The 26,426-nt window shown below is 43.0% G+C and overlaps 1 protein-coding gene and 1 long non-coding RNA gene across 3 annotated transcripts; one reads left to right on the top strand and one right to left on the bottom strand.

The window, feature by feature from the left end:
* Positions 1-5,469: 5,469 nt before the first annotated feature.
* On the bottom strand, positions 5,470-7,523 carry LOC106572473 (uncharacterized). The gene is made up of 2 exons (XR_001321135.2): positions 6,810-7,523; positions 5,470-6,420 (listed from the first exon to the last, which is right to left on the bottom strand). It is a non-coding gene; the product is annotated as an uncharacterized lncRNA (long non-coding RNA).
* A 134-nt stretch (positions 7,524-7,657) lies between these two features.
* On the top strand, positions 7,658-26,383 carry iars2 (isoleucyl-tRNA synthetase 2, mitochondrial). 2 transcript variants are annotated; one of them, XM_014146395.2, is made up of 22 exons: positions 7,658-8,065; positions 8,331-8,453; positions 8,619-8,772; positions 9,093-9,241; positions 9,365-9,414; positions 12,907-13,107; positions 13,217-13,332; positions 13,412-13,581; positions 14,413-14,503; positions 14,619-14,770; positions 15,128-15,288; positions 15,363-15,465; positions 15,579-15,672; positions 16,168-16,248; positions 17,114-17,216; positions 17,343-17,445; positions 17,578-17,703; positions 17,829-18,067; positions 18,222-18,367; positions 18,444-18,634; positions 18,792-18,936; positions 25,669-26,383. In XM_014146395.2, exons 1-22 carry the CDS (start codon positions 7,805-7,807, stop codon positions 25,812-25,814), a joined length of 3,105 nt encoding a protein of 1,034 aa, XP_014001870.1. In that variant the 5' UTR covers positions 7,658-7,804; the 3' UTR covers positions 25,815-26,383. The 2 variants fall into 2 exon arrangements, with proteins under 2 accessions (XP_014001870.1, XP_014001952.1); XM_014146477.2 differs by lacking the exon at positions 16,168-16,248 and having other exon boundaries at positions 7,659-8,065.
* Positions 26,384-26,426: the final 43 nt, after the last annotated feature.

Here is a 26,426-nt window from a genome sequence, read left to right as displayed (position 1 = left end):
TGAAGCTAAATTTGAAATCGTTTTTTTTACATTGGATAAAAGCAGAGACTCAGAGCTACGAAATTGTATATCATACAATGCATTTTGAGGAACAATGGGAAAGTAATTCTGCTTTGAAAGCTGATCAACTTAAACTCACTTTTGAGAAAAGGGCCTTTGAAAGTTTAGGTATCTACTGATGAGCTCTCCTTTGTCTACACCCATTCAGCATTGTTCACACCCTCTTAAGCCAGCCCCCCCCCCACACACACACTCTTTAAGGGTTCACATGTGAGGTCATGTGCTAAACAGTGAATAGTGTAGTAAAGATTAAGACTAAAAGTGGTATTAGCCTACAATAAGGAGCACTTCCATGTAAACAGAAAGTGTCCAGATAACAATATGTTATAAATATTAGATGACACTTACCCAGACACACTTGTCTAAATTGATGGGTCGTGTGAAAGAAATGCTATAACCCCCAGCCACATCCAGTGGTGGAAAAAGTACTAAATTGTCATACTTGAGTAAAAGTATAAATCATTTCAAATGCCTTCTATTAAACCAGACGTCACAATTGTATTTTTTTTTTTGACGGATAACCAGGGGCACACTACAAAACTCAGACATAATTTACAAACAAAGCATTTATGTTTAGTGAGTCTGCCAGATCAGATGCAGTAGGGATGACCAGGGTTGTTCTCTTGATAGGTGTGTGAGAATTTATATGTCTAAGGTAATGACTAAAGAATTCCACCCTGAAATGTGATTATGTAACATGTATTATGAATAATTAGACAAACGTAACTATTAGTAATTATTAGATTATGTAACATGTATAATGAATAATTAGAGTGATAAACTTAAGTCCAATAAGGTTTGGTCGAGACTAGTAAGGGAGAGAAATGTGTGTGTGTGTGTGTGTGTGACTAAGAAAATACAGAGGACAATTAAACTACTCATGACCTGACCTGGTTAGAACTCACAACAGGAAAGGGAGTCCTGTCAAGGTCCCTCTAATCTCGGGAGGATAGAACGGCCAGCTTGGTAGTGATAAATGAGGAATGCGGACTGTGGGGAAAGATACAGCCCACCTACTGTTTGTGTGTCTGTATGTGCGTGTAAGGAGGTGGGGGAAATGGGAGTTATAAAATGTCATGTCTTTGCATTTTTGACTTTAGAACGTTCTCTGAATAAACTTTACTGACCTTTTGCAGAAGCTGAGTCTTTGCCTAATTATTGGTCAAAGCTTAAATAACTGTTAGTTATCATCATTGGGATTGAAAATTCTTGTGACAATGTCAAGGAAAATGTATCGAGTAAAAAGTACATTATTTTCTTTACGAATGTAGTGATGTAAAAGTTGCCAAAAATATAAATAGTAATGTATAGATACCACATAAAACTACTTAAGTAAAAATACTTTAAAATACTACTTAAGTACTTTACACCACTGCCCAAATGCCTTCACACCAGTACATTAGCGTACTGTTACACATGCACTTATCACATAGTAATCCATAAGTTAAGGCCATGCATCCTGAGTTGAAACCTGCATAAGGTGCACATGTACAGTACATAAACAGATCATGCCCCATATATTTATGCGGTGGACACTTGAAACAGTCACATTATATTGTTGTGGTATGTCACAAAATCATGTTACGATCACACATATCAATATTTTGCTAAGTCTTGCAGAAGGTGTAAACGGGTACAGCCAAATGGTTACATGCATAGTAGCAGTATCAGAAATAGTTAGTGTCAATGTAACTAAAATATACAGTATTTACAAGAACAATATCAGTGATAAACGAGGTAGTTATATGCATACAATCAGGGGTAAAGTGGCTGAGCAGCAGGATAAAAGAAATCATAGCAGCAACATATGGCATGTGTTAGGAGAGAGTCATTTGAAATGAGACACTGCAGATAGTGCTGATGACTGTTCCGTCCGAACCACAAATGAACAAGGGAATCTATAGGTTTCTGTGTCCAGTCCAGATGGTGCATGAAAAGGCAGACCATCTCAGGGACGAAGGATGTCAGCATTGCGCAGCAGCTGAAACCTGATCCCGACTGAGTCTGAATGCTCCTTGGCGACAACGCCACCAGACTCCAGAGCATTGAAGCTGTAAAACAGGAAATAACAAAAAATAAAATAAAATGAGAAGACATTACAACCTTGCCCAACATCAATTCACCTCCCAAGTTTAGATAAGAATAACCTCATACAATACAATGAAAATGATATTCACCTGAAGTGCTGGTACTGCTTGATCTGTGGCAGTGGCCTGAAGTACAGAGTCAGGTGTTGTTGCAAGCCATAGCTTTCCAAAAGCACTGTACCAGCCTCCAGTCCAACCAGCTGTGGGATGTTGACCCGTCACAGTGCTGTCTTTCACAACACCAGCAATCTCAGACAAAGTGTTCACTCTGGTCTTTCTGAAGCGCTGCTTGATGAGCCCGAAGCACCAGTCGGGGGCAAACTTGGTGTGGCCTGTGATCAGAAAGTGAAGTTCCAGACTGTGGTGGAGCTTGTGCATGGTCCGCCAAACACAATACCAGAGCACAAACTTGTTCTTGTTTTGGCCACTGCAGTTATCACAATTCAGATGCACATGTGTTTCCCCAACTCCGCAGTTGGTGAAGAAATGGCGCATGTAGTTGATGACTGTGCTGCTGCCTTTGCTGGATGACATGCCTTCATCAAGTACACTAAATTCTAAATTCCACTAAATTCTTGTTAACAAACTATAGTTTTGGCAAGTCGGTTAGGACATCTACTTTGTGCAATACACAAGTCATTTTTCCAACAATTGTTTACAGATTATTTCACTTATAATTCCCTGTATCACAATTCCAGTGAGTCAGAAGTTAACATACACTAAGTTGACCGTGCCTTTAAACAGCTTGGAAAATTCCAGAAAATGATGTCATGGCTTTAGAAGCTTCTGATAGGCTAATTGGAGGTCAATTGGAGGTGTACCTGTGGATGTATTTCAAGGCCTACCTTCAAACTCAGTGGCTCTTCACTTGACATCATGGGAAAATCAAAAGAAAAACAGTACAACTAGAATTTATATATAAATGCCTGGATTACGTTCATTTTGTTGAATCTCTTATACAAATGGGTTAAAGTTATGTACAGCAGCCCCAGATGTAAAATAGTATATAATGGTTACTTCTCAGAAAGTATTGAGCTTTTAAAAAGGAGTAAAACAAGGTTGTCTGTTGTCTCCATATCTATTTATTATGGCCATTGAAATGCTTGCTATTAGAAATCCAGGGGATAAAAACAAATGTCAATGTATGCCGATGACTCAAGTTTTCTTAAGTCCGCAAACTGGATCCCTGCATAGTCTCATTGAAGATCTTGATCACTTTTCTAGCCTTTCTGGACTAAAACCTAATTATGAGAAGAATACATATTACGTATTGGATCGTTAAAAGACAGTGTTTACCAATAAAATGGGTGGTGAAGTAGACATACTTGGTATTCAAATCTCAAAAAATATTAATGAACTTACCGTAATCAATTTCAGTAGAAAGTAGAAAGTTTGCAACCATGGAGAGGTAAATACTTGTCTATTAATGGGGGAAAGAAAATCACATTTATGAACTCTTTGGTCCTATAACAGTTTACTTACTAATGGTGCTGCCTACTCCAGACAACTCCTTTTTTAATCGTATGAGCAAAAAAAATTTTTTATTTGGAATCCTAAGCCAGACAAAATTAAACGTGCCTATTTATATAATGAATGTGTGTTTGGGGGGCTAAAATTAAATATTAATGCTTTAAACCTCTCACTAAAAGCTTCACTCATGCATAAATTATACTTAGAGCCAAAATGGTTCTCCAGTAGATTAAGGCTCATCCTTTATTTAAAAATTGCCTTTATACAGATTACTTCTCATTTTCGAATAATTGAAAATTTAATTGTTTCAAGTATCGCCCTTTCTTAAACAAGTCATACATTGCTGGTTACAATTTCAGTTTTATCCTCCAGAAAAGGTAGAACAAATATTACAAATGTTATGGTTAAACTATAATTAATAAAAAAACATGAATGGAAAAGAAAATCTATTCTGGTATTGCCCCTATGTAGCTTGTTTCTGGTCACAGGTTGAGGAATGGTTAATACATAATATTAAATTCATGAACCTTATAAATAGCAGTGTTGGGTAATTTGGAAATACACAGTGAATAAATAACACTCGTAGGAAGGGTTTATCTTTAGTTCACAATTTTTGGATACGATTAGAAAGGTTCAAAATGTAAAACATCACAGCACAATTGAAAAATACGGTACATGGAAACCAAACGAGGGTGGTCTACGGTGATAGGTGGGATGGGCTGAGTGATGGGATTAAAGAGTTTGTTTTGTAATATGTGATTGCTTCATATCAAAGAACCATGACTCACATTATGGAAGCAACACTTCCCTAAGGTCTAGTAAAAACATATTGACCAAGATACATTACATGGTATGTGGACACCTGCTTGTCGAACATTATTTCAAAATAATGGCCATCGAGTTGTTCCCCTTTGCTGCTATAAACAGCCTCCACTAGATGTTGGGGACTTGCTTCCATTCAGCCACAGGGGCGTTAGTGAGGTCGGGCACTGATCTTGCGCGATTAGTCAGCATTCCAATTTATCCCAAAGGTGTTATGGGGTTGAGGTCAGTCACGTTCTACACCGATAATCAAACCTGGACTTGCTGAAAGAGGAAAGGGCCTTCCCCCAGAATGTCATTGTATGCTGTAGCGTTAAAATCTCCTTACACTTGAAGGGGCTCATTCTTCACTTTAGAGAACGCCTTTCCACCGCACCACAGTTCAATGACAGGTTTTACCCCAGTCCTGCCGACGCTTGGCATTGAGCATAGTGAGCTTAGGTTCGTGTGCGGCTACTCAGCTATGGGAACTAGTTTCATTTAGCGCCTGAACAGTTCTCGTGCCGACGTTTTGTCCACCAGAAATTTGGAACCCTAGTGAAGTTGAGAAGATTTCTACACGCTACAGCACCTGGCTGTCCCATTCTGTGAGCTTGTGGCCTAACACTGAGCCATTGTTGCTTTAGGACGTGTCAGCGCCACCATAACAGCACTTAATTAAAATCGGGGCAGCAAATAAGACTTATCGGCAAGGTGGTATCCGAGGACAGTGCCACATTCAAAGTCACTGAGCTCTTCAGTACAGATCATTCTGCTGCCAAGTTGTTTTAGTAAGACTGCATGCACTGTGGCTGAACTAGCCGAATCCACCAATTTGTCTACATACTTTTGTACATGTTGCGTAGCAGCTTTTAAGTAGGCCTACGGTCAAAGTGTCATGAAATTAAAGCTTGAGCCATCAGCCACAACAGTAACTCTACTCACAGCCAGCGACCAAAAACTAGTCATTTTAGTGGAAGAAAAGTTTTCCACACCATGCTAAAATAAGGACTTCATTTGACAGTAAACTAATTTTAGAATTGACACAAAGTAGTAAGGTTGTTCATTTTATTGTACAACAATGAATATTAATTGTACATATCATAGCTTTATTAAATCTGGCAATACAAAATAAATCTAAGCATATTACAACACCGCTTAAGTTAAAAATGAAAGGCCGAGAACTTGACCTATAAAATGTAGCCATTCTTCAAATCACAAGACTACATCAAGCCTCTGACAAAGTATACAATGCAGTTTCAGGAGTAGAAATTGCAAGTGTAACAGGTGTGAAGTGACTAGCTGGTTAACGGTGGGAGGCAGTTGTGTTCAGAGGGTCACTGGTACAAGCCCAGGTTGGAGTTAGGACTCAAGTGCCAGAGAAAACAAAATATAGGTTACGTTAATTCCAGAATGCATCTCAACCAACATGTCATTATATGCAGTTGATTTCCAAGGCACAACCAACATTTACGCTTCAGAAGTTACAGAACGACAGCCTGCTGTCTGGACACAGGAACCAACAGTCAAAGAGCAGAGTTTAATACATCCTCATCATGGCCTGCCTCCATTGAGGGGACCACACCATAGGGCAGGGAGTGTATGCCTGCCTATACTGGGTTGAAGTGGCCGGGGAGGTGTGATCCAAATAATTCCCATGAGTAGAAAGGTGTTCTCTTCCGCGCAGTCACTGTTTAAGTACGTACAAGGTACAAAGGTACAAAGTGTGCCGCCGATGTTATTCGTGGCAGTGTATTTAGTGCATATGAACCCTCTATAAGCGGCCCTGTAGGAGCGAGCCCGCCACAATGAGAATGAGCAGCGTGAACGCACTGGACTGCAAGGACGCGCAGGCTCCTTTGGGAATGGTGATGTTGGTGGTACTGACAACATCGGGTACCTTGGTCATATTGGAACGCGTGCCGCCGTCAACTTTGGTAGTGTTCACAGTCATCGCCGGGGACCTTGTTGTAGGCCTACGCCTAATGTTTTGTGAGAAGACCTAAAAAACATGAGCATAGGGTCGCGTCAGTGGCAACAAACTTCGTATAGAAATACACATTTTTTCCCAATTTAACAAATCTCACTTACGTCCGACCAATCAAAAGAGGGTTAACTTCACACGTTTCTGCTATGGCAATATGTTTAATTGAGACATTACATTTAAGTGTCATCACCTTATGAAAGAGGCAGTTTTCCCATACATTAACTTTATAATCTATATAATAGAACGCGTCTATTTGTAAACTATATGGAATAGCCTATGCTATTTGTAATGCCTAGCCCCCAGAATGTTTGGTAGGCCTAACGTCAGTGTAATTAAATAAAGTGGGTATATTTCACAAATCAAACATGGCAAACAGCAAATAATTACAGAAGAAAAATTCTTACTTGTGATAACTGTATGGCAAGGAGAAGGAAGCCAATGTAAGTGATCGCCATTTTAGTCATTTTGTCGGGTTCGTTCTTATCCTCAATTAGGCGAGTAGCGTAACCGGTCTGTCTATGGCTTTTTCCCCTCTCACGGTACATGATTAGAGTGTAAATCCAGGGGATTTTATACCCCCACCGATTGTGACGTCAAGGTCAACAGGCTCGTCCCCAAAACCACCTATCTATCTTGCCCCTCCAATGGAAACCTACAATTTACCCTAAGCGTCCCATAAAACATGGTTTCGCCAACTTGGTCCTGGCCTTTCAATTAAGACATAGACAACCAGGTGAGGGTAGTTCATCACTAATTAGTGTAGCGACTTTATTTCATCAATCAAGTACACTCGGCCCCATCCTGGAATGAGTTTGACACGTGCTTTACAGCGTCTTTGATTTACTGTCAGCAATTCAAATAATAGCCTTTGTGTTTTTTTTATCACTGTCTTTTTTATGCCTATATATCACGGTCAGTGAATATGCCTATTAATTCACAAGTTTATCATTTGAAGAGCTTGATACTATTATGATCTCTCCTCAGAGTTTATCACCGGTTGTCCTCCCTGAACATATTGGGGGCATTTTCTACACTAGGCCTATAGTTAGTTTAGGATGTTCAAAATATTGGCTATTATGTTATATCCTGATGATAAATTCCAAATAAATGTTTTACACAAAACATTTTGCAAAGTATAAGGGAGTTATACTCCAGTGTAGTAGATGGCGGTAACGCAACATTTATTGGATGCCAACCGCTGTTAAACCTAATCGAAGAAGACAACTAATTTGTCCCTCCACAGTTTCCGTAGTAGTGTTTTACGTCCAGTACTTCCGGAAAACAAGAAAAAAGCAATCCAAAGCTCTAAGAGGTCGCAGTCAGATCGAAGACAATATCACAACAACGAACTTGGTTTAGAATTTTGGTAGGTGGAATAGTACGAAGTGTTTGCCTCTCCATGCTGCTGTGTCGCATTTCAGCAGTGAGCCAGAGCGTAGCGAGATGGGGAACGAGTGTTCGGAGAGGCACCCTTCTCCACCCCGCACTCTCCTTCAACTCCAGCCGTTGTCAAAATGTCAGCTCCACCGAAGGTACGGTTCACCCTGCAGCCGCCCAGGGTGCGGGGCCGTACCGCGACAGTGTGTTGCTTCCCCGTACTGAATTCCCCATGAAACTAACCGGACAGAAACTCATAGACCGGGAGGTACAGATACAACAGGTAAGAAGAGTGCTCTAGTCTAGCTTGCTAACGTCATACTAACTAGTTAGCTTACCAGTGAGCCACATGTTTCGAAACGGGCGCGTGTGACCGATTGCTAAGGAATGTCAGATAAACAAACAAGAGGTTTACAAGCCACTGCAAGACTCATTTTGGTTAGCTATCTAACCTTTCTCAATGAGACGGTGTCTGAAATTCAGCTATGTGCCTGTGTTATGACTTCAGACTTGACAGTAATATGTCAGTGTATTGATTCTGTGTCTAGGAGTGTGGCTTTGCAGAACTCTACTCATGGCAGAGAGAGAGGAAGGCCAAGAAGGAATACTGTCTCCACGATGGCCCCCCATACGCCAACGGGGACCCACATGTGGGACATGCCCTCAATAAGGTGTTGTTATTTGCTACATTTGCCATTTTAGTCATTTAGCAGGTAATCCAGCTGTGCAATATTTCTCAACTGGACTTGAAACCAGAACAGAGATTAGTCAGTGCTGGCTCTCACTGGCAAGACAAGGCCTTTATCATAATGATTCTTTGGTGTTGTGTGTTCCAGATCCTCAAAGACATCCAGAACCGCTTTGAGATGCTGAGGGGGAAACAGGTTCACTTTGTCCCAGGCTGGGACTGCCATGGGCTGCCCATTGAGCTGAAGGCACTGGGAGAGCTGGGAACCAGTGGACTGAGCCCTCTGCAGATAAGACAGAAAGGTCAGTGGGGCAGGGAACACTTATTGTGGATGGATGGAACTGACTAGGTATCAAACACAGGTCACCAGCGAGACCTGGCTAGGATCATGTTAGCCTATTGAGCTGAAAGTGTAGGCTGTTAAAAGCGTAGGCATTCGCTTTTGGATCTTATACAAATATTCAGGTCTCAGACAAAATGACTCATCACATGACTATGGTTCACTGAAACACAAAAACAACTCTGCCTATTGATTTAATAGAATCTGATATCCCCCTGTGTATGTATAACACCAGAAAATCAGCTGTGTCTGTTGATGAACTCTGGTCCCTCTGCTCTCCAGCTCGGGAGTTTGCAGAGGGGGCGATCACTCGTCAGCGCGCTGCCTTCCAGCGCTGGGGCGTGATGGCGGACTGGGATAAGTGCTACTACACCTTTGATGGGACTTATGAGGCAGCTCAGCTTAAGGTCTTCCAGGACATGCACAGCAAGGTGGGATATATTCTATCAATTTGGGTCAGCCTGCCTCTCCAGAAGATCTGACACTCATTCTTTCACTCGCTCGCTCTCTCTCCCCCAGGAGCTAACTGTTTGTTCTTGTGTTATAATTTCTAGGGTCTGATCTACCAGGACTACAAGCCAGTTTTCTGGTCTCCTTCCTCCAGGTAGGCAGCACTTAGTGACTTCTGGATATAGTCTCTGCTACACAGCTCTTCCACATACTTTTGGCCATGTAGTGTATGTGGATACCCCTTCAAATTAGTGGATTCCATAATTTCAGCCACACCCATTGCTGACAGGTGTATTTTATTTATTTAACCTTTATTTAACTAGGCAAGTCAGTTAAGAACAAATTCTTATTTACAATGACGGCCTAGGAACAGTGGGTTAACTGCCTTGTTCAGGGGGAGAAAAACAGATTTTTACCTTGTCAGATTGGGGATTCGATCTAGCAACCGTCCGGTTACTAGACCAACGCTCTGACCACTAGACTACCTGCCACCCAGTGTATACAATCGAGCACACAGCCATGCAATATATCCATAGACAGAGATTGGCAGTAGAATTGCCCGTACTGAAGAGCTCAGTGACTTTCAAAGTGGCACCTTTCCAACAAGTCAGTTTGTCAAATTTCTGCCCTGCTAGAGCTGCCCCGGTCAATTGTAAGCGCTGTTATTGTGAAGTGGAAACGTCTAGGACCAACAACGGCTCACAGAACGAGACTGCCAAGTGCTGAAGCGCATAGTGCGTAATAATCGTCTGTCCTCTGTTGCAACACTCACTACCGAGTTCCAAACTGCCTCTGGAAGCAACGTCAGCACAAGAACTGTTCGTCAGGAGCTTCATGAAATGGGTTTCCATGGCCAAGCAGCCACACACAAGCCTTATAGGTTTATGTTTAATTTATTTGCACCAAAGAAACAACTTATTGTCAACAATACAGATAAAAACATTGAAATAAAAAAACGGTGTGCAGGTGTGGTTGGAAGCCCATTGGCTGAAATGTAAACCACACCACAAAAAACAATACATTTTTATTTCACCTTTATTTAACCAGGTAGGCCAGTTGAGAACAAGTTCTCATTTACAACTGCAACCTGGCCAAGATTTTTTATTTTTATTTTGTTTTACCTTTATTTAACTAGGCAAGTCAGTTAAGAACGAATTCTTATTTTCAATGACGGCCTGTGGCTTAACTGCCTTGTTCAGGGACAGAGCGACAGTTTTTTACCTTGTCAGCTCGGAGACCTTTCGGTTACAAGTCCAATGCTCTAACCACTAGGCTACCTGCTGCCCATGAAGATGAAGCAAAGCAGTGCGACAAAACAACAACACAGGGTTACACATAAACAAACGTACAGTCAATAACACAATAGAAAAGAAAATAGACAAATCTATGTACAGTGTGTGCAAATGTAGGGAGGTAGGCAATAAATAGGCCCTAGAGGTGAAAATAATTACAATTTAGCATTAATGTAAATAATAATATGGGGATGAGGTAGTCAGGTGTGCTATTTACAGATTGGCTGTGTACAGGTACAGTGATCGGTAAGCTGCTCAGTTAGCTGATGCTTAAAGTTAGAGAGGGAGATATAAGACTCCAGCTATAGTGATTTTTGCAATTCGTTCCAGTCATTGGCAGCAGAGAACTGGAAGGAAAGGCGGCCAAAGTAAGTGTTGGCTTTGGGGAGGACCAGTGCAATATACCTGCTGGAGCGCGTGCTACGGGTGGGTGTTGCTATGGTGACCAGTGAGCTGAGATAAGGCGGGGCTTTACCTAGCAAAGACTTATAGATGACCTGGAGCCAGTGGGTTTGGCGACGGATATGTAGTGAGGGCCAGCCAACGAGAGCATAGAGGTCGCAGTGGTGGGTAGTATATGGGGCTTTGGTGATAAAACGGATGGCACTGTGATAGACTACATCCAGTTTGCTGAGTAGAGTGTTGGGGGCTATTTTGTAAATGACATCGCCGAAGTCAGGGATCAGTAGGATAGTCAATTTTACGAGGGTATGTTTGGCAGCATGAGTGAAGGATGCTTTGTTGCGAAATAGGATGCCGATTCTAGATTTAATTTTGGATTGGAGATGCTTATTGTGAGTCTGGAAGGAGAGTTTACAGTCTAACCAGACATCTAGGTATTTGTAGTTGTCCACATATTCTGGGTCAGAAGCGTCCAGAGTAGTGATGCTAGTCGGGCGGGAGGGTGCGGGCAGCAATTTGTTGAAGAGCGTGCACTTAGTTTTACTAGCATTTAAAAGCAGTTGGAGGCCACGGAAGCAGTGTTGTATGGTGTTGAAGCTTGTTTGGAGGTTTGTTAGCACAGTGTCCAAGAAAGGGCCAGATGTATACAGAATGGTGTCGTCTGTGTAGAGGTGGATCAGAGAATCACCAGAAGCAAGAGCGACATCATTGATATTTACAGAGAGAGGAGTCGGCCCGAGAATTGAACCCTGTGGCACCCCCATAGACTGCCAGAGGTCCGGACAACAGGCCCTCCGATTTGACACACTGAACTCTATCTGAGAAGTAGTTGGTGAACCAGGCGAGGCAGTCATTTGAGAAGCCAAGGCTATTGAGTCTGCCGATAAGAATGTGGTGATTGACCGAGTCGAAAGCCTTGGCCAGGTCAATGTAGATGGCTGCACAGTACTGTCTTTTATCGATGGCGGTTAGGATATCGTACACGAGTACAAAAATAAAGTTTTTAAAACGGATAACAAAACTTCTAATTATAAATGAATTGATCGGTAACCATGATCACCATGCGCAATGTCAAGCATTGGCTGGGGGGATGTAAATCTTGCCACCATTGGACTCTGGAGCAGTGGAAACACGTTTTCTGGAGTAATGAATCACGCTTCAGCATTTGGCACTCTGACAGACGAATCTCCATAGACAATTATTCCTCCATGGAAAAGATTGTGAACAGCCCTTCAAATTAGTTGATTCGGCTATTTTCCGAATCCACCAATAACGTGCTCCTGGCGGATGTCAGCATAGTGCCAACTGTAAAGTTTTGTAATGGAGGAATAATGTTGAGGCTGTTTTTCCAGGATGTTGGGGCTGTTTTTCATGGTTTGTCTAGGCCCCTTAGTTCTAGTTAAGATAAATCTTAACGCTACAGCATACAATGACATTCTTGACGATTCTGTGCTTCCAACTTTGTGGCAACAGTTTGGGAAAGGCCCTTTCCTGTTTCAGCATGACAATGCCCCCGTGCACAAATCGAAGTCCATACAGAAATGGTTTGTTGAGATTGGTGTGGAAGAACTTGACTGGCCTGCACAGAACCCTGACCTCAACCCCATCAAACACCTTTGGGATGAATTGGAATGCCGACTGCGAGCCAGGCCTAATCGCCCAACAACAGTGCCCAACCTCACTAATGCTCTTGTGGCTGAATGGAAGCAAGTCCCCGCAGCAATGTTCCAACATCTAGTGGAAAACCTTCCCAGAAGAGTGGAGGCAGTTATAGCAGTAAAGGGGGGGACCAACTCCATAATAATGCCCATGGTCTTGGAATGAGATGTTCAGCAAACAGGTGTACACATTCTTCTGGCCATGTAGTGTATCTCTGCTGCGTATCTCCCCCCCACCCCTCCGTTCATTCTCCTCCTCTTTACCTCTAATTCTTCCCCTCTCGCTCTCCCCAGGACAGCTCTTGCGGAGGCAGAGTTGGAGTATAACCCAAAGCACGTGAGCAAAGCAATCTACGTCACCTTCGCCCTGGCCACTCTGCCCCCTAAGATGGCGGAAGCTGTAGGGGAGTTGGGCAGCATTTCTGTGTTGGTGTGGACCACCCAACCATGGACCATCCCAGCCAACCAGGCTGTCTGCTTTATGCCCAATGCCCAGTAAGTGCTACTGTCAACAGACATCCCCTCCACACACACACCTGCACCTTCAGTACTATACGGTATAACTCCAATCTGTTGTAAATGTGTTCTAATATCTCACACACAGGTACTCAGTAGTGAAGAGGAGAGACAGCTCACAGCTCCTCCTAGTGGCCACTGAGCGTGTTTCCAGCCTGGCAACTCTGCTGAGCACAGAGCTGGAGAATGTGGGCACTTTCACAGGTAAACTGGACACACACTCAGACAGACACCTAAACATTGTCATGTCACTCTCACTTTCTCTTCCCATCCCCACCTCCAGGTGCAGAACTCGAGGGAGGAGTCTGCCAGCATCCCACCATTCCCAGGAAGGAGGTTCCATTGCTTCCAGCTAATTTTGTGACCATGGGCAAAGGAACGGGATTGGTCCACACAGCTCCTGCCCATGGGATGGAGGACTACAGTGTGGCCTCACACTTTAAACTGTCAGTGGTGCGTTCCTTTAGTTGACTAATATATCAATGGGATTGACAGAACAATATAAGTTGGCCAACTTCAAAAACATTCTGGCTTCCAGGCTAATAGTTTAAGTCTTCATGAACTTCCAATGACATCTGTCCTAGAGATGGGCACGGTTTGTATTTCTATTAAGGATTCCCATTAGCTCATCCTGGGGTCCAATCTCTTCCTGGGGTCCAATCTCTTCCTGGGGTCCAATCTCTTCCTGGGGTCCAATCTCTTCCTGGGGTTAATCAAATGTCCGAACGGATGGTAGTATTCGATTACTTGAGTGGGTGTTCATTTTCAGAGTGAACAAATTTCAGGACTATTTTAACAATGAAAAAGCTTTGTCTAAATTACATTATCCTTGTGACATTTTTACCTGCAATGATATACCAAAGAGTTTAATAACCACTACATTTGAAATTCCTAATTTAATGAAACTGCAAACTTTTGAGTGTAGTTTTTATAATGGTGCGTTACATTGCTATTGCCCCACTTCAAATGGCAATTACAGGCGCTCATCTAAGAGTTTCCACAATACCTGACACAAATCAACGCAAAACACTCACCAGAAAAAGGTTTTGTAACAATCAGTTATATCTTAGCGAAAGTCACACTTCTCTTTCACTGTTGCTGTTAGCCAAACTACTGAAGTCAAGCAGCATGTCTGCTGTTTACCTGCCGTGTGCATTTGTGTCGCTCTGATTTGGTCGATAGTCTATCATTTTTTTTTGGTGTAATTCTTTAAATAACAATGTCAATTTCGACTCCGTGTATCTGAATGTCATATTATTTGTGTGTGTATTTTCCCTGGTCTAGGAGTGTATCGTGGATGAGGAAGGCAGGTTCACTGAGCTGGCAGGGCCTGAGCTACAGAGTCTCTCTGTGATGGGGGAGGGAAACGATACAGGTAGGAAGAAACGATTGTGAGAGAGACAGGGATGAGAATGCTTAACTTGTTTTGTCTAGTTCAACTTCTTGCTCTCTTTGTATAAGCTTTTGTGTGTGTTTTGTGTGCATGTCAGTGATCTCCATGCTGAAGGCTGTCGGTTCTCTAGTGAAGGAGGAGGAGTGTGTCCACAGTTACCCGTACGACTGGAGGAGTAAAGAGCCTGTAGTCATCAGACCCAGCAAACAGTGGTTCATTAACATCACCAGCCTCAAAGACAAGGCCAAGGTAGGAATCACACACTGAGGATAACTCTTACAAACAGGGATGAATCTCAGTTCTCACTGAGATACATTGAGAAGGATTTTTTCAAACAGGTGATGATTCTCACTGCCATACACTTAGAACAGGTCCCACTCACTAAGTTAGACTCTTAGAAACTGAGAATGATTCTTCTTATAGAGCGGGGATCAACTAAATTCAGCTGCGGGATGATTTTTTTCTTCTTCAGCGGATGGTCAGGGGGCCGGAACATAATTACAAATCATTTGTAGACTGCAAGAAGCCCAAAGAGAGAGGATATTTGACTAAAACATTTAGTTGTGGAACCCTGCTCTAGAGAATTAAGAAACTCTTTGTGTGTAGGAAGTGCTGGCTAAGGTGCGTGTGATCCCAGAATCGGCGAGGGGCAGTCTGTTGGCCCACCTGGACAGAAGACCGTACTGGTGTATCTCACGCCAGAGGAGCTGGGGTGTGCCCATACCTGTGTTCTACCACAAGGAGACAGGAGAGCCTCTCATTAACAAGTAACTACACACACCCACAAACATTCACACACTCAACGCCACCCCGCTCTGACCCCTGCACTCTCCCCCTAAAGGCACACTGTATCCCATGTGACCCAGCTGTTCTCAGAGAAGGGCAGTGACTGCTGGTGGGAGCTGCCCCTGGAATCTCTACTGCCACCAGAGGTGCTCAAGAAGGTGAGTCACCGCAGCACTTTCACTCACAAGTCAGTGAATTTGGTTGTATGATTAAAAGAGGATTTTAGCACCTTGTGTTTGTGTGAAGGTTAAGGTATGTGTGTGTTTGTCAGAGTAAAGCAGGAGAGGTAACGGACTACGAGCGTGGTGATGATGTGTTGGACATCTGGTTTGACAGTGGAACCTCCTGGGCTGCTGTTCTTGAAGGTGAGGCTCTGTGTTTAGCTAACCTGGCGAAGCTACGTACTACATCTGCCAAGTATTCTTACACTAGTGATTACACTTTTCTTCGAATTCAAGGCTGTGTCTGAAGGTTGTTTTCTTAGCTAGGCCTAGCTAAATCACAATTTGCTAAGTGTCCTTACTGCACTAACCAGTTATTGAATACTGTACAAACTGCCTGGTAATGCTATCTCTCTCTGGCACATGGCTTATCTTGAATTGTTTATGCATTAGAAATGACTTCTATCTCGTGTGAAGCGTGTCTAGTCCTCGTACATCAGCCATTAGCTTTATCTCTCTCTGGAACACGCTGTGACACCTTACTGAAGTGTTTTATAGTCAGATAATGAGGAAGTCTTTAATTTGTTTGGATATTGTTCTTGTTGTGGCCTTTGGCAAGACTGACATCCAACATACAGCCACACAATTTTCCAAGGTTTACCCATGTTGTCCATGTGAGTGGTTGTGTTGTGTTTTCAGAAATGAAGGAGGAGAGTGACACTGACTCTGAGTCACGGCTCAGCTGGCTCCCTACCTCCCTACGCAAACCCCTGGTGCCAGGTTAATAACCCCCAGACCCCTCTTCTACTCATCCCTCCTTCCCCCCCTTTTCTACTCATCCCTCCTTCCCCCCCTTTTCTACTCATCCCTCCTTCCCCCCTTTTCTACTCATCCCTACTTCCCCCCCATTTCTACTCATCCCTCCTCCCCCCTTTTCTACTCATCCCTCCTTCCCCCCTCTTGTGCTCATCCCTCTTACTTCCTCTCCATCTCTTCTCTCCATTTCCTTTTTTCTATTGATTTCTGTTTCTTTCTCTCACTATTCCCCCCCTGACTCTGTCCTGCTCTCTTCCCCTTCTCTCCACAGCATGTGGGACTCTGAGCACCTTGTTTGGGAGCTGAGCACCTTAAAGATTGGTTATCAATAAGATTCACTCCCTGGCTGCGCTCTCTGTTTAGTCAGCAGTCTCTCTCTTTGGCAGCAAGGGAGGATCTCCCCCTGAAAGCCTGGTGACTGTACCTGTGCTACTGTCTAAGGCAGGAGCACTACGGTCTCTAAGCCTCTCTCTAACCTCTACAGTACCCCGTGGCTTTGGAAGGCTGCCTCGCCATGTAACGTTCCTGTACTGTCTCTCCCAAGGCTGGCCAAGGTGGAATGTCTGTCGCTACTACTTTCACGCAGGGCATTGGTCAAGGCATGGTTGCATAATCTTGGTATACTTGTCATGCATTGTCTCAATGTCCTCACTAGCAGTGGCTGTGTTCTCTGTCCCTCTAGACTTGTCCTACCTCTTGTGAACAAAGTCAGTGATGTTCCCCTGATACTAACCATCTGGCTTTCATCTCTGTTCGCATGAATTGGTTAAGAACAAAACACTGCAAAGAACTAAACATGTTTTTCCACTCGCTCCCTCTCTCTCGTCAGACTCGAGGGCTGATGTGTATGTGGAGGGAAAGGACCAGATAGGCGGTTGGTTCCAGTCGTCTCTGCTCACCAGTGTCGCCGTGCTGAAAAGGGCACCCTACAAGTCAGTGAAATACTTCTTATGTCTATGTGTGCTTGTTGTAAATGTGTCTGTAAGAAAGCCAGTGAAGAAACGGTATTCATAACTTTCTCTCTCAGGGCTCTGATGATGCATTACTTTCTCTCTCAGGGCTCTCATGATACATGACTTTGTGATAAGTGAAAAAGGAGAGAAGATGTCCAAGTCTTTAGGCAACGTAGTAGACCCCGATACAGTCATCCACGGGGGGGAGGTGAGAGGCTGTGGATGAGACCTAAACTTTCTGGAGAAACACACACACACTTCCGGGGTGGTCAACAGTGTTAGTCCTTAAAGGCTTTCACCCTACCCCACTCTCCTATCTCTTTCCCTCTATTTCTCCCAGGACCCCAGTGTGTCTCCTGCCTATGGAGTGGATGTGTTGCGTTGGTGGGTGGCAGAGTCCAACGTCTTCTCTGAGGTCCAGATCGGCCCCAACGTGCTCAACTCAGCCAGAGACAGCATCAATAAGGTGAGTCTCATGGTGTCTACTATCTGTGGGTTTGTCAGTCTGTCTGAAAAAAAGTATATCTGTGTAGAAGTCTTGTTACCTGCTTCTCCACACTGCTGTAATAACTCTTCCTCGTCTCTTTCTAGTTGAGGAATACCCTGAAGTTCTTGCTAGGGAATCTGCAGGGTTTTGACCCTCGTACCCAGGCAGTGGACCCTAAAGAAATGCACTACATCGACCAGTACCTACTGCACCTTCTACGGAACTACAGTATGAAGATGACAGATGCCTACAATGATTTTGGTGCGGGCAGGGCCATCCGCCTGCTCCAAGCCTTCATCACCAGAGACCTCTCCAAGTTCTACTTCAGCATCATCAAGGACAGGTACTGATACTCTTGCTAAATACTACTACCACCACTACTATTGTTATTACATTGTCTACTACTACTCTGTTACACTTATGACAACACAATAATGACTAATGTCATTGCTACTATATGGCACTATTAATAATGTGTTACTCTCTCCCTCTCCCAGGCTGTACTGTGATCCTGAGGACTCGTTGGGTCGGCGGTCCTGTCAGACGGTTCTAGAGGAGATTCTGGACGGAGTGACGCGCTCCATCGCTCCTATCCTACCTCACCTGGCCGAAGAGGTCTACTTACACGCCCCAGGACATAACGGTATGGCCTTCTGTGTGCGCGTGCCTGCCTGCCTGTACCTGTGTGTGTCAGTGACTCTGAAAGTCTCTATCTTCAGAGGGGGAGACCCTGTTCAGGAGTGGCTGGATTAAGAGCAGTCCTGTGTGGCGGAGGCCGGGATTGGAGGAAGCCGTGGAGGGGGCATGCGCTATCAGGGATTCCTTCCTGTCCTCTATCCCAGGACGCAATGCAGCCGAGTATGAGCTGACCATAGAGATTGAGCCTGGCCTACTGTTTGAACTCATTGAGGTAAGGGGGCAGAATGCGCTCTCTGATGTCCTCATAATCACTATAGCAGAAATGGCTGAGATGTAGTTGTATGGAAGTGACGGTCTTTCACGTCTCAGAAAGGCGACTCCAAGTTGGCTACCACAAACTTTACCTATCTAATCTCGCTCTTTCTCAGTCTCTCCAAGAAGAACCTACTTCCTCTTACTCTCAGCTAACAGAGCTGATGATGTCATCGCGGACAACCCTGACCAGCGCCCTGCCCAGAGACCTGCCCAATGATGCCCTCATCAGCAACGGCAGTTTCCTCATCAACCTTGAGGGTGAGTCCCAGCTAAGCTAACACTAGCACATTTCCAATGCTGAATCCAAAAAAAAACTCGGGGTTCTATAGCGCTCCCGAGTGGCGCAGCGGTCTAAGGCACTGCATCTCAGTGCAAGAGGCGTCACTGCAGTCCCTGGTTCGAATCCAAGCTGCATCACATCCGGCCGTGATTGGGAGTCCCATAGGGGGGTGCACAATTGGCCCTGCGTCATCCAGGTTTGGACGGGGTAGTCCGTCATTGTAAATAAGAATTTGTTCTTAACTGGCTTGCCTAATTAAATAAAGGTTACTTTAAAAAATGTTTTTATATACAATCATATCCGCTTTTTTACATCTGCAGTAGGAGGTAGAACTGCGTTAGAGCTGTCAAATCCACAGGCAGCTCCTGGCATTATACCTAAAGCGGACATTGCCATTGGCTGCACGGAGCCCCATTAAGAAATCCCATGCAGCCTTGTTTACAAGTTCGAACACTGGAATGTGAGATGTAATCTACACCTTTATTAAGATGATGCAAATCCTCATTATTTAGTTTAAGGATTTTTTTTATTTGAGCGTCATTATTTCTATATAGCCAACACTTTCTCATTCTGAACTTCTAACGCGAGTGGGATGGGTGTGGCTTCGTGACACTGATCAAGATAAGCTGCTCACCAATTTGACAGCTCCAACACAGTTAATAGCCAATTTCTACTTGCTCTAGCAATGCGATCCGGAGGCTCCGTATGGAGGGTTTGACACAGTTGACGGTAGGTGAAGCAGGAGGTCCTGTATAAAACACTCACTTTCTTGACAACTTCCTTCACAACAGCTCTGCTCAGTGAAGCTCAAGAAGTATGAATGCTCTGACTACTTCTACGGAGGCCGCATCGCAGTATATTCTGTACAGCCACTGCAGGCGTCGGATTGACCTTTTAGGCCTACACCTATATTGTGTTTATACAGGACCTACTGCTCCCCACCTACCGTCAACTAATCATGTACATATGGAGCTATAAGGAGCCCTCCACATTGTTACAAATTTTGGGAGGCGCACGGCGATGACGCTCCAGAGACTCCGAAATTGCATCACACCCACCTTACGGAGCCTCTGGATCGCCAACCCGGAGCAAGCATGAATTGTCTTTTACACTGAAACTTTTATACTGAAACTTCTGTACTTTTGGAAACTAGAATATGAAAAGGGTTCGGTACTATAATGTTTGTTACTTTCCAGTAGTGGCGCGTAGGTAAAATCACACGGGAAGCCAAGCCAGAAATAAAAACTAAAAAGCCATATTACAACCAGTGATGTAGTGGAGGGTAAATACTGTTTACACCTTCTTTTTTTGTGAAAAAGCATTTTCACCTTTTTGGTTGTTCACTGCTCTAGAAAGTTGAGTGAAGTTCAATCTCGTGCTTCACTTGGTGGGCTGATAATTCTAAGTGGCAAATTTTATTGGTCACATACACGTGTTTAGCAGATGTTATTGGCCACATACACGTGTTTAGCAGATGTTATTGGCCACATACACGTGTTTAGCAGATGTTATTGGCCACATACACGTGTTTAGCAGATGTTATTGGCCACATACACGTGTTTAGCAGATGTTATTGGCCACATACACGTGTTTAGCTGATGTTATTGGCCACATACACGTGTTTAGCAGATGTTATTGGCCACATACACGTGTTTAGCTGATGTTATCGCGGGTGTAGCGAAATGCTTGTGTTTCTAACAGTGCAGTAATATCTAACAAGTAATATCTAACAATACACACATCTAAAGGAATGGAATTAAGAATATATAAATATTTGGACGAGCGACGTCAGAGTGGCATAGACTAAGAATAGAATACAGTATATACATATGAGATGAGTAATGCAAAAATATGTAAATATTATTAAAGTGACTAGTGTTCCATTATTAAAGTGGCCAGTGATTTCAAGTCATATGTGTATGTATGGCAGCAGCCTCTAATGTGCTAGTGATGGCTGTTTAACAGTCTGATGGCCTTGAGATAGAGCCTAAAAGACAGCTTCTGTCGCAGCTTTGATGCACCTGTACTGACCTCGCCATCTGGATGATAGTAGGGTGAACAGGCAGAGGCTCAGGTGGTTGTAGGTGTCCTGGAGGGCAGGTAGTTTGCCCTCGGTGATGCATTGGGTAGACCACACCACCCTCTGGAGAGCCCTGCGGTTGTGGGCAGTGCAGTTGCCATACCAGGCGTTGATACAGGATGCTCTCAATTGTGCATCTGTAAAAGTTTTAGGTGCCAAGCCAAGTTTCTAAAGTCTCCTGAGGTTGAAGAACCACACTGTCTGTGTTGGTGGACCATTTCAGTTGTCAGTGATGTGTACGCTGAGGAAATTGAAGCTTTCCACCTTCTCCACTACTGTCCCGTCGATGTGGATGGGGGGGGGGGTGCTCCCTCTGCTGTTTTCTGAAGTCCACAATCAGCTCCTTTGTTTTGTTGACATTGGGTGAGTTTTATTTTCCTGGCACCATAATCCCAAGGCCCTCACCACCTCTCTGTAGGCAGTCTCGTCATTGTTTGTAATCAGGCCTACTACTGTTGTGTTGTCTGCAAACTTGATGATTTGAGTTGGAGGAGTGCGTAGCCACGCAGTCATGGGTGAACAGGGAGTACAGAAGGGGGCTGAGCACGCACCCTTGTGGGGCCCGTGTTGATGATCAGTGAAGTGGTGGTGTTTCCTACCTTCACTACCTGGGGGCGGCCCGTCAGGAAGTCCAGGTCCCAGTTGCAGAGGGCTGGGTTCAGTGCGATGCGATGGTGATGCTATTGTGGCGGTAAGCAAATTGAAGTGGATCTAGGGTGTCAGGTAAGTTATGTGTAACCTTTATTTAACTAGGCAAGTCAGTTAAGATCAAATTCTTATTTACAATGACGGCCTAAGTTAGAGGTGATATGATCCTTGACTAGTCTCTCAAAGCACTTCATGATGACAGAAGTGAGTGCTACGGAGCGATAGTCATTTAGTTCAGTTACCTTTGCTTTCTTGGGTGCTGGAGACACAGATCGGATGCAAGCAGAGACAGGTTAGTAGTACAGTGGTTCCCAAACTTGGGGTCGGGGATTCATATGGGGTCCCCTAGAGTTGAAATTATCAAACACAATAACTTGTTTATCTTTAAATGGGTATAGAATCCAACATTTTAGAGTAGAGTAAACTTTTACTGTGAGAATGCACTTTAATGTCATTATGTGTTGGGACAGCCTGTGGGACCTAAATTTGATTGAAATATAAAAACAATTTAAATATAAAACTGCTTTACAGATAGTAGTGACACAAACAGTGGCGAGGCTGATGCAGGCTGCAATGCAGGAGGCAGAGAGGGGAAGCAAACAGAGGTTACAGTTGTTCCCAAACTTGGTTGGTGGGGTCCCCTGAAATATAAATGGGGTCCCCAGAGAATCTAATCTTAACAAACACAACTTGTTCATCTTCAAATGGGTATACTGCCCTTCCAAGCAAAAAGGCAGTAACTGCTCATAGTGTGGAAATGAGAAAAATAGCTTTTATTTACCTTGGTTTCACAGTAACTTTATGCAGTTACTGCTAACATGACCCCCATTTTCTCCAAAACACAATACAATGGAGGTAGGATACTTGTCCACATAATTAAGCATGTATTTAATTTAGCAAAAATGACTAACTCATTTTTGACCAAATGAGCAGTTAACTGCCTTTTTGCTTGGTAGGGCAGTTTAAACTACAACATTTTAGATTCAACTAAGGGCTTTTTATACGGGTGCACTTTAGGTGTTTACAATACAGAACTGAATTACATGAGATGCTAAGAACATGAACGCGATATGCGTTTTTTGTCATTTTTTTACTACAGAAAATTACATTTAGGCCTTCCCAATAGACCTGCATGAAAATGCAATCAAACAATACAGTTCTAAAAATGTCATGTTTTGGTTTATATCGGTGGTTGTTAGTCTTATCTAGTTTACCCCTGCCCTTTTTTTCTACCACTACATCCCTGATTACAACCTGTGTTGTGATAATTGCATTGTTTGCTTTATAACCTGTTAGTTCATATTCCTTCCCACCGTGATAATATAGGCCTAAGTCAGAGACTATAAGAGAGAGAATAAATTCAGCCACACCTTTGTTTCATCACAAAACCAGAGGGCAACATCTGGTTTAGTCCACAAAGCAAAGCATATTGCATGTAACAAACAGTTACATGACCTACAGCATGGTCAAGCAAGTTAATGTTTCCAACATGTTCAGACTACTAAACAACTATTGATTTAGAACCATGGAGAGGTACCGCAAGTCACAAAGAAAACAGGAGCTGCCTCCACTATTCCAGCAAAATGCTTTGTGAACATTTCAACATTATCAAATCACTTATGCTTAGTCTATTTTTTATTTATTTAACCTTTATTTAACCAGGAAAGGCTCATTGAGATTTAAAATCTCTTTTTCAAGAGCGTCCTGGCTAAGATAGGCAGCGCCAAGTCGTTACAAAAATTAGACAGACAACATGAAAAACTACAAGTAATCTAGTAAAAACCATAGAATTCACAAGAGTATAACAAAATCAAAAACAGCAAATTAAAAACATTGACAGGTCAGGGAATCAGTCTCAAGATCATTCATCAGTGATTTAGAAATACCAATCGGGACAAGTTCTTCCAGTTTAAAAGTATTTTGTAAGGCATTCCAAGACGATGGCGCAGAGTACATAAAAGCCCTTTTACCAAATTCAGTTCGGAAATTTGGAACAGTTAGCAAGATAAAGTCCCTCGAACGAAGAGAGTACCCACCACATTTCTGAACAATTAAAATGCCCAAATAAAAAGGTAGTAAACCCAAAATGGCTTTGTAAATAAAAGTATACCAGTGACTGAGCCTACGAGTGACTAGAGAAGGCCAGCCAACCCTGGTATATAAAGTGCAGTGGTGCGTAAGGGTTTTGCAATTTAAAATAAATCTCAAAGTGCCATGGTAAAGGGTGATCTCAAACACTGAGCGGAAGCATTCATATATAAAATATCCCCATAGTCTAGTAAAGGCATAAATGTAGCTGATACTAGCCTCCTTCTGGCTTCAAAAGAAAAACAAGCCTTATTCCTAAAATAAAATCCTAATTTCAGCTTCAATTTTTTTGTAAGTTGTTGAATATGCATTTTAAAAGAGAGTCCATCATCAATCAAAATTCCAAGATATTTATATGAGGTTACAACCTCAATCTCCTTGCCCTGACAGGTAGTAATAGGTGAAAGGTTCAGAGGTCTATTTCTTGCTTTAGAAAACACCATTAGTTTAGTTTTGTCAGTATTGAGGATAAGCTTCAATTGAGACAAGGTATGTTGAACAGTATTAAAAGCAGTCTAATACAGTGACAACTAAAACATTCCAAAAACAATTTAGTCCAATCAGCGTAAGATCAAGTGGCTGTCCATGGCACTGATTTCTGTGTGTGCGTAAGTAGAAAAAACAGTTGATTTACCCTACTTGAAGAGAAACGCCAATGCCATCCTCTCATGTTGCCGAAACGGTTTGTGACTCTGTCATACAGTACACACTTAGTTTTTGTTGTCCTAGGCTACCTGGCCAGGCCAGAGGCACAATGTATGAATTTATGGTTGGAGCAGATTTGCCGTTATATTCATTGGCAAGTACTTAAAATTAAGTGAAACCACAAGTCCAAATCCCTATATCCGTCCATAGCTAATTTAGGAAATGTCCAATTTTAGCTAGCTAGCCACCAGAGGGCAACAATTTAAAAAAAATTCTGCCAATGAAGTTTGGGTTGATGTGATTGGTGTGAAGCCAAGTCCAAACTGGTTTCCCTTTACACTTTTTGTTTTGGTGTGCCAGGACCATTCACAGTTGAGCTCACTCAGTTTCTCAATACTGATTGGCTATTATTATATACTTTTTTTCATTAAGGCGAAATTATTTGTAATCTGTAGCACCATGAAATCAGCCAAAACAAGCTCAATAACTCAATGCATGCACACGTTCTTATTGAATAGGCCTAGGCTACATCTTGATTTACCGTTCAAATAAATGACCATTATGTAGTTAAATTGATTGTGTAGTTGATTTATTAATGTATACATGGCTGTCTCTCTAAAACAATTGTCCTAAAAAAACTAATGTAATATTGAACAGAGCAGTAGCTGAGTTTCTCTCTGTGACTTTGGCTAATATGCCTTTTTTTACACTGTGGTTTGTTTTTGTATTGTGATACTAAACCTGTTATCGGTATCTAAGTCAATTCTGGTATCGTGACCACTACCTCCAAAACTTCAGCTATGCGAGTGTCTGCTATCGCCAGTTAACACTTGATCTGATTGAATCTTTGCCTTAGGCTTTTTTTTTTAACTGGCAGCCCAATTCTGAACTTTGTTTTCACTAATTGGTCTTTTGACGAATCAGATCAGCTCGAAAAAAGGAAAAAAAAGAGCTGATGTGATTGGTCAACACCAATTAGTGTAAAGAATATCAAAATTGGGCTGCCGGTTTAACGCAATCATAGTCTGTTCAAAACACCCAAGTGTTTTAGGGGTGATACAGTAACCGGGGTCGTGTTCACTAGACACCAAACCTTAACTTGTCGAATAAGAAACTTATTTTTGTTGTGAAACGTTTTCCCTTGAAAAATGTTTGTTTTAATATGGTGTCTGGGGTGCACTAATGAATATGACCTTGGTAACCTCCCTAATCATAGCCCCTAGTAACCTTTTTCTCTTTGTCCAATCAGGTGGGGTTATCCGTGAGGACAGTGCTTACCAAGTAGCGGCAGTGCCCACCTCCATGGCCCGGTGCCCGAGGTGCCGCCGGTACACCTCAGACTCTCCAGACTGCCCCTGCCCCCGCTGCCAGACCGTCCTTGCTAGGGCGCAGTGACACGTCCACCCGCACCCTTGTCACCATGACAACCTGCAAATTGCCCTCTGACCCGGTCTGTCTGCTGAACTGACTCCAGACAACCAGGGGTCAACAAAGACCCTGCTTAGCAACGCACTGAGAGGGGTAACAGCCAGACTGTCTGGCAGTTACCTAAATGACATTACCTACATTTTTTTTTCAGCTCTTCAACTGACATTGACGCTGGCATGCAGTGAGGATGGATGGTTTACAAGACAGGCTTTGTAAAACAAAGCACACATTTTATTTTGAGAGGGAATTGTCATGCAGTCCTTAAGACACCTCAGTAAGGTTTCAGTGATGTTTCCTAGAAAGGGACATGAATTGATAGTCCTGGACCCCTCCTATGAGGCACAGAGTGCAGTAATATACCTACTAAGAGAATCAAGTCATCGGGTCAGATTATTGTATGTATTAAAAGGATATATAGGGGAAGGTACAACACTGAGCGCTTAGTTTTTTTTATTTGTATTCATGTTTAATGATAATCTGTATAGTACTCCTGTCCACTTGTACCAAATATATTAAAGGATTATCATTCAAATACACTCGGAAGCCAAGTAGGTGCAATATTCCTAAAAAGCCTCTTAA

This window comes from Salmo salar, chromosome ssa01, assembly GCF_905237065.1.
Source record: "Salmo salar chromosome ssa01, Ssal_v3.1, whole genome shotgun sequence".
Lineage (NCBI taxonomy): Eukaryota > Metazoa > Chordata > Actinopteri > Salmoniformes > Salmonidae > Salmo > Salmo salar.
This window is presented reverse-complemented; position numbering and strand designations above follow the sequence as displayed.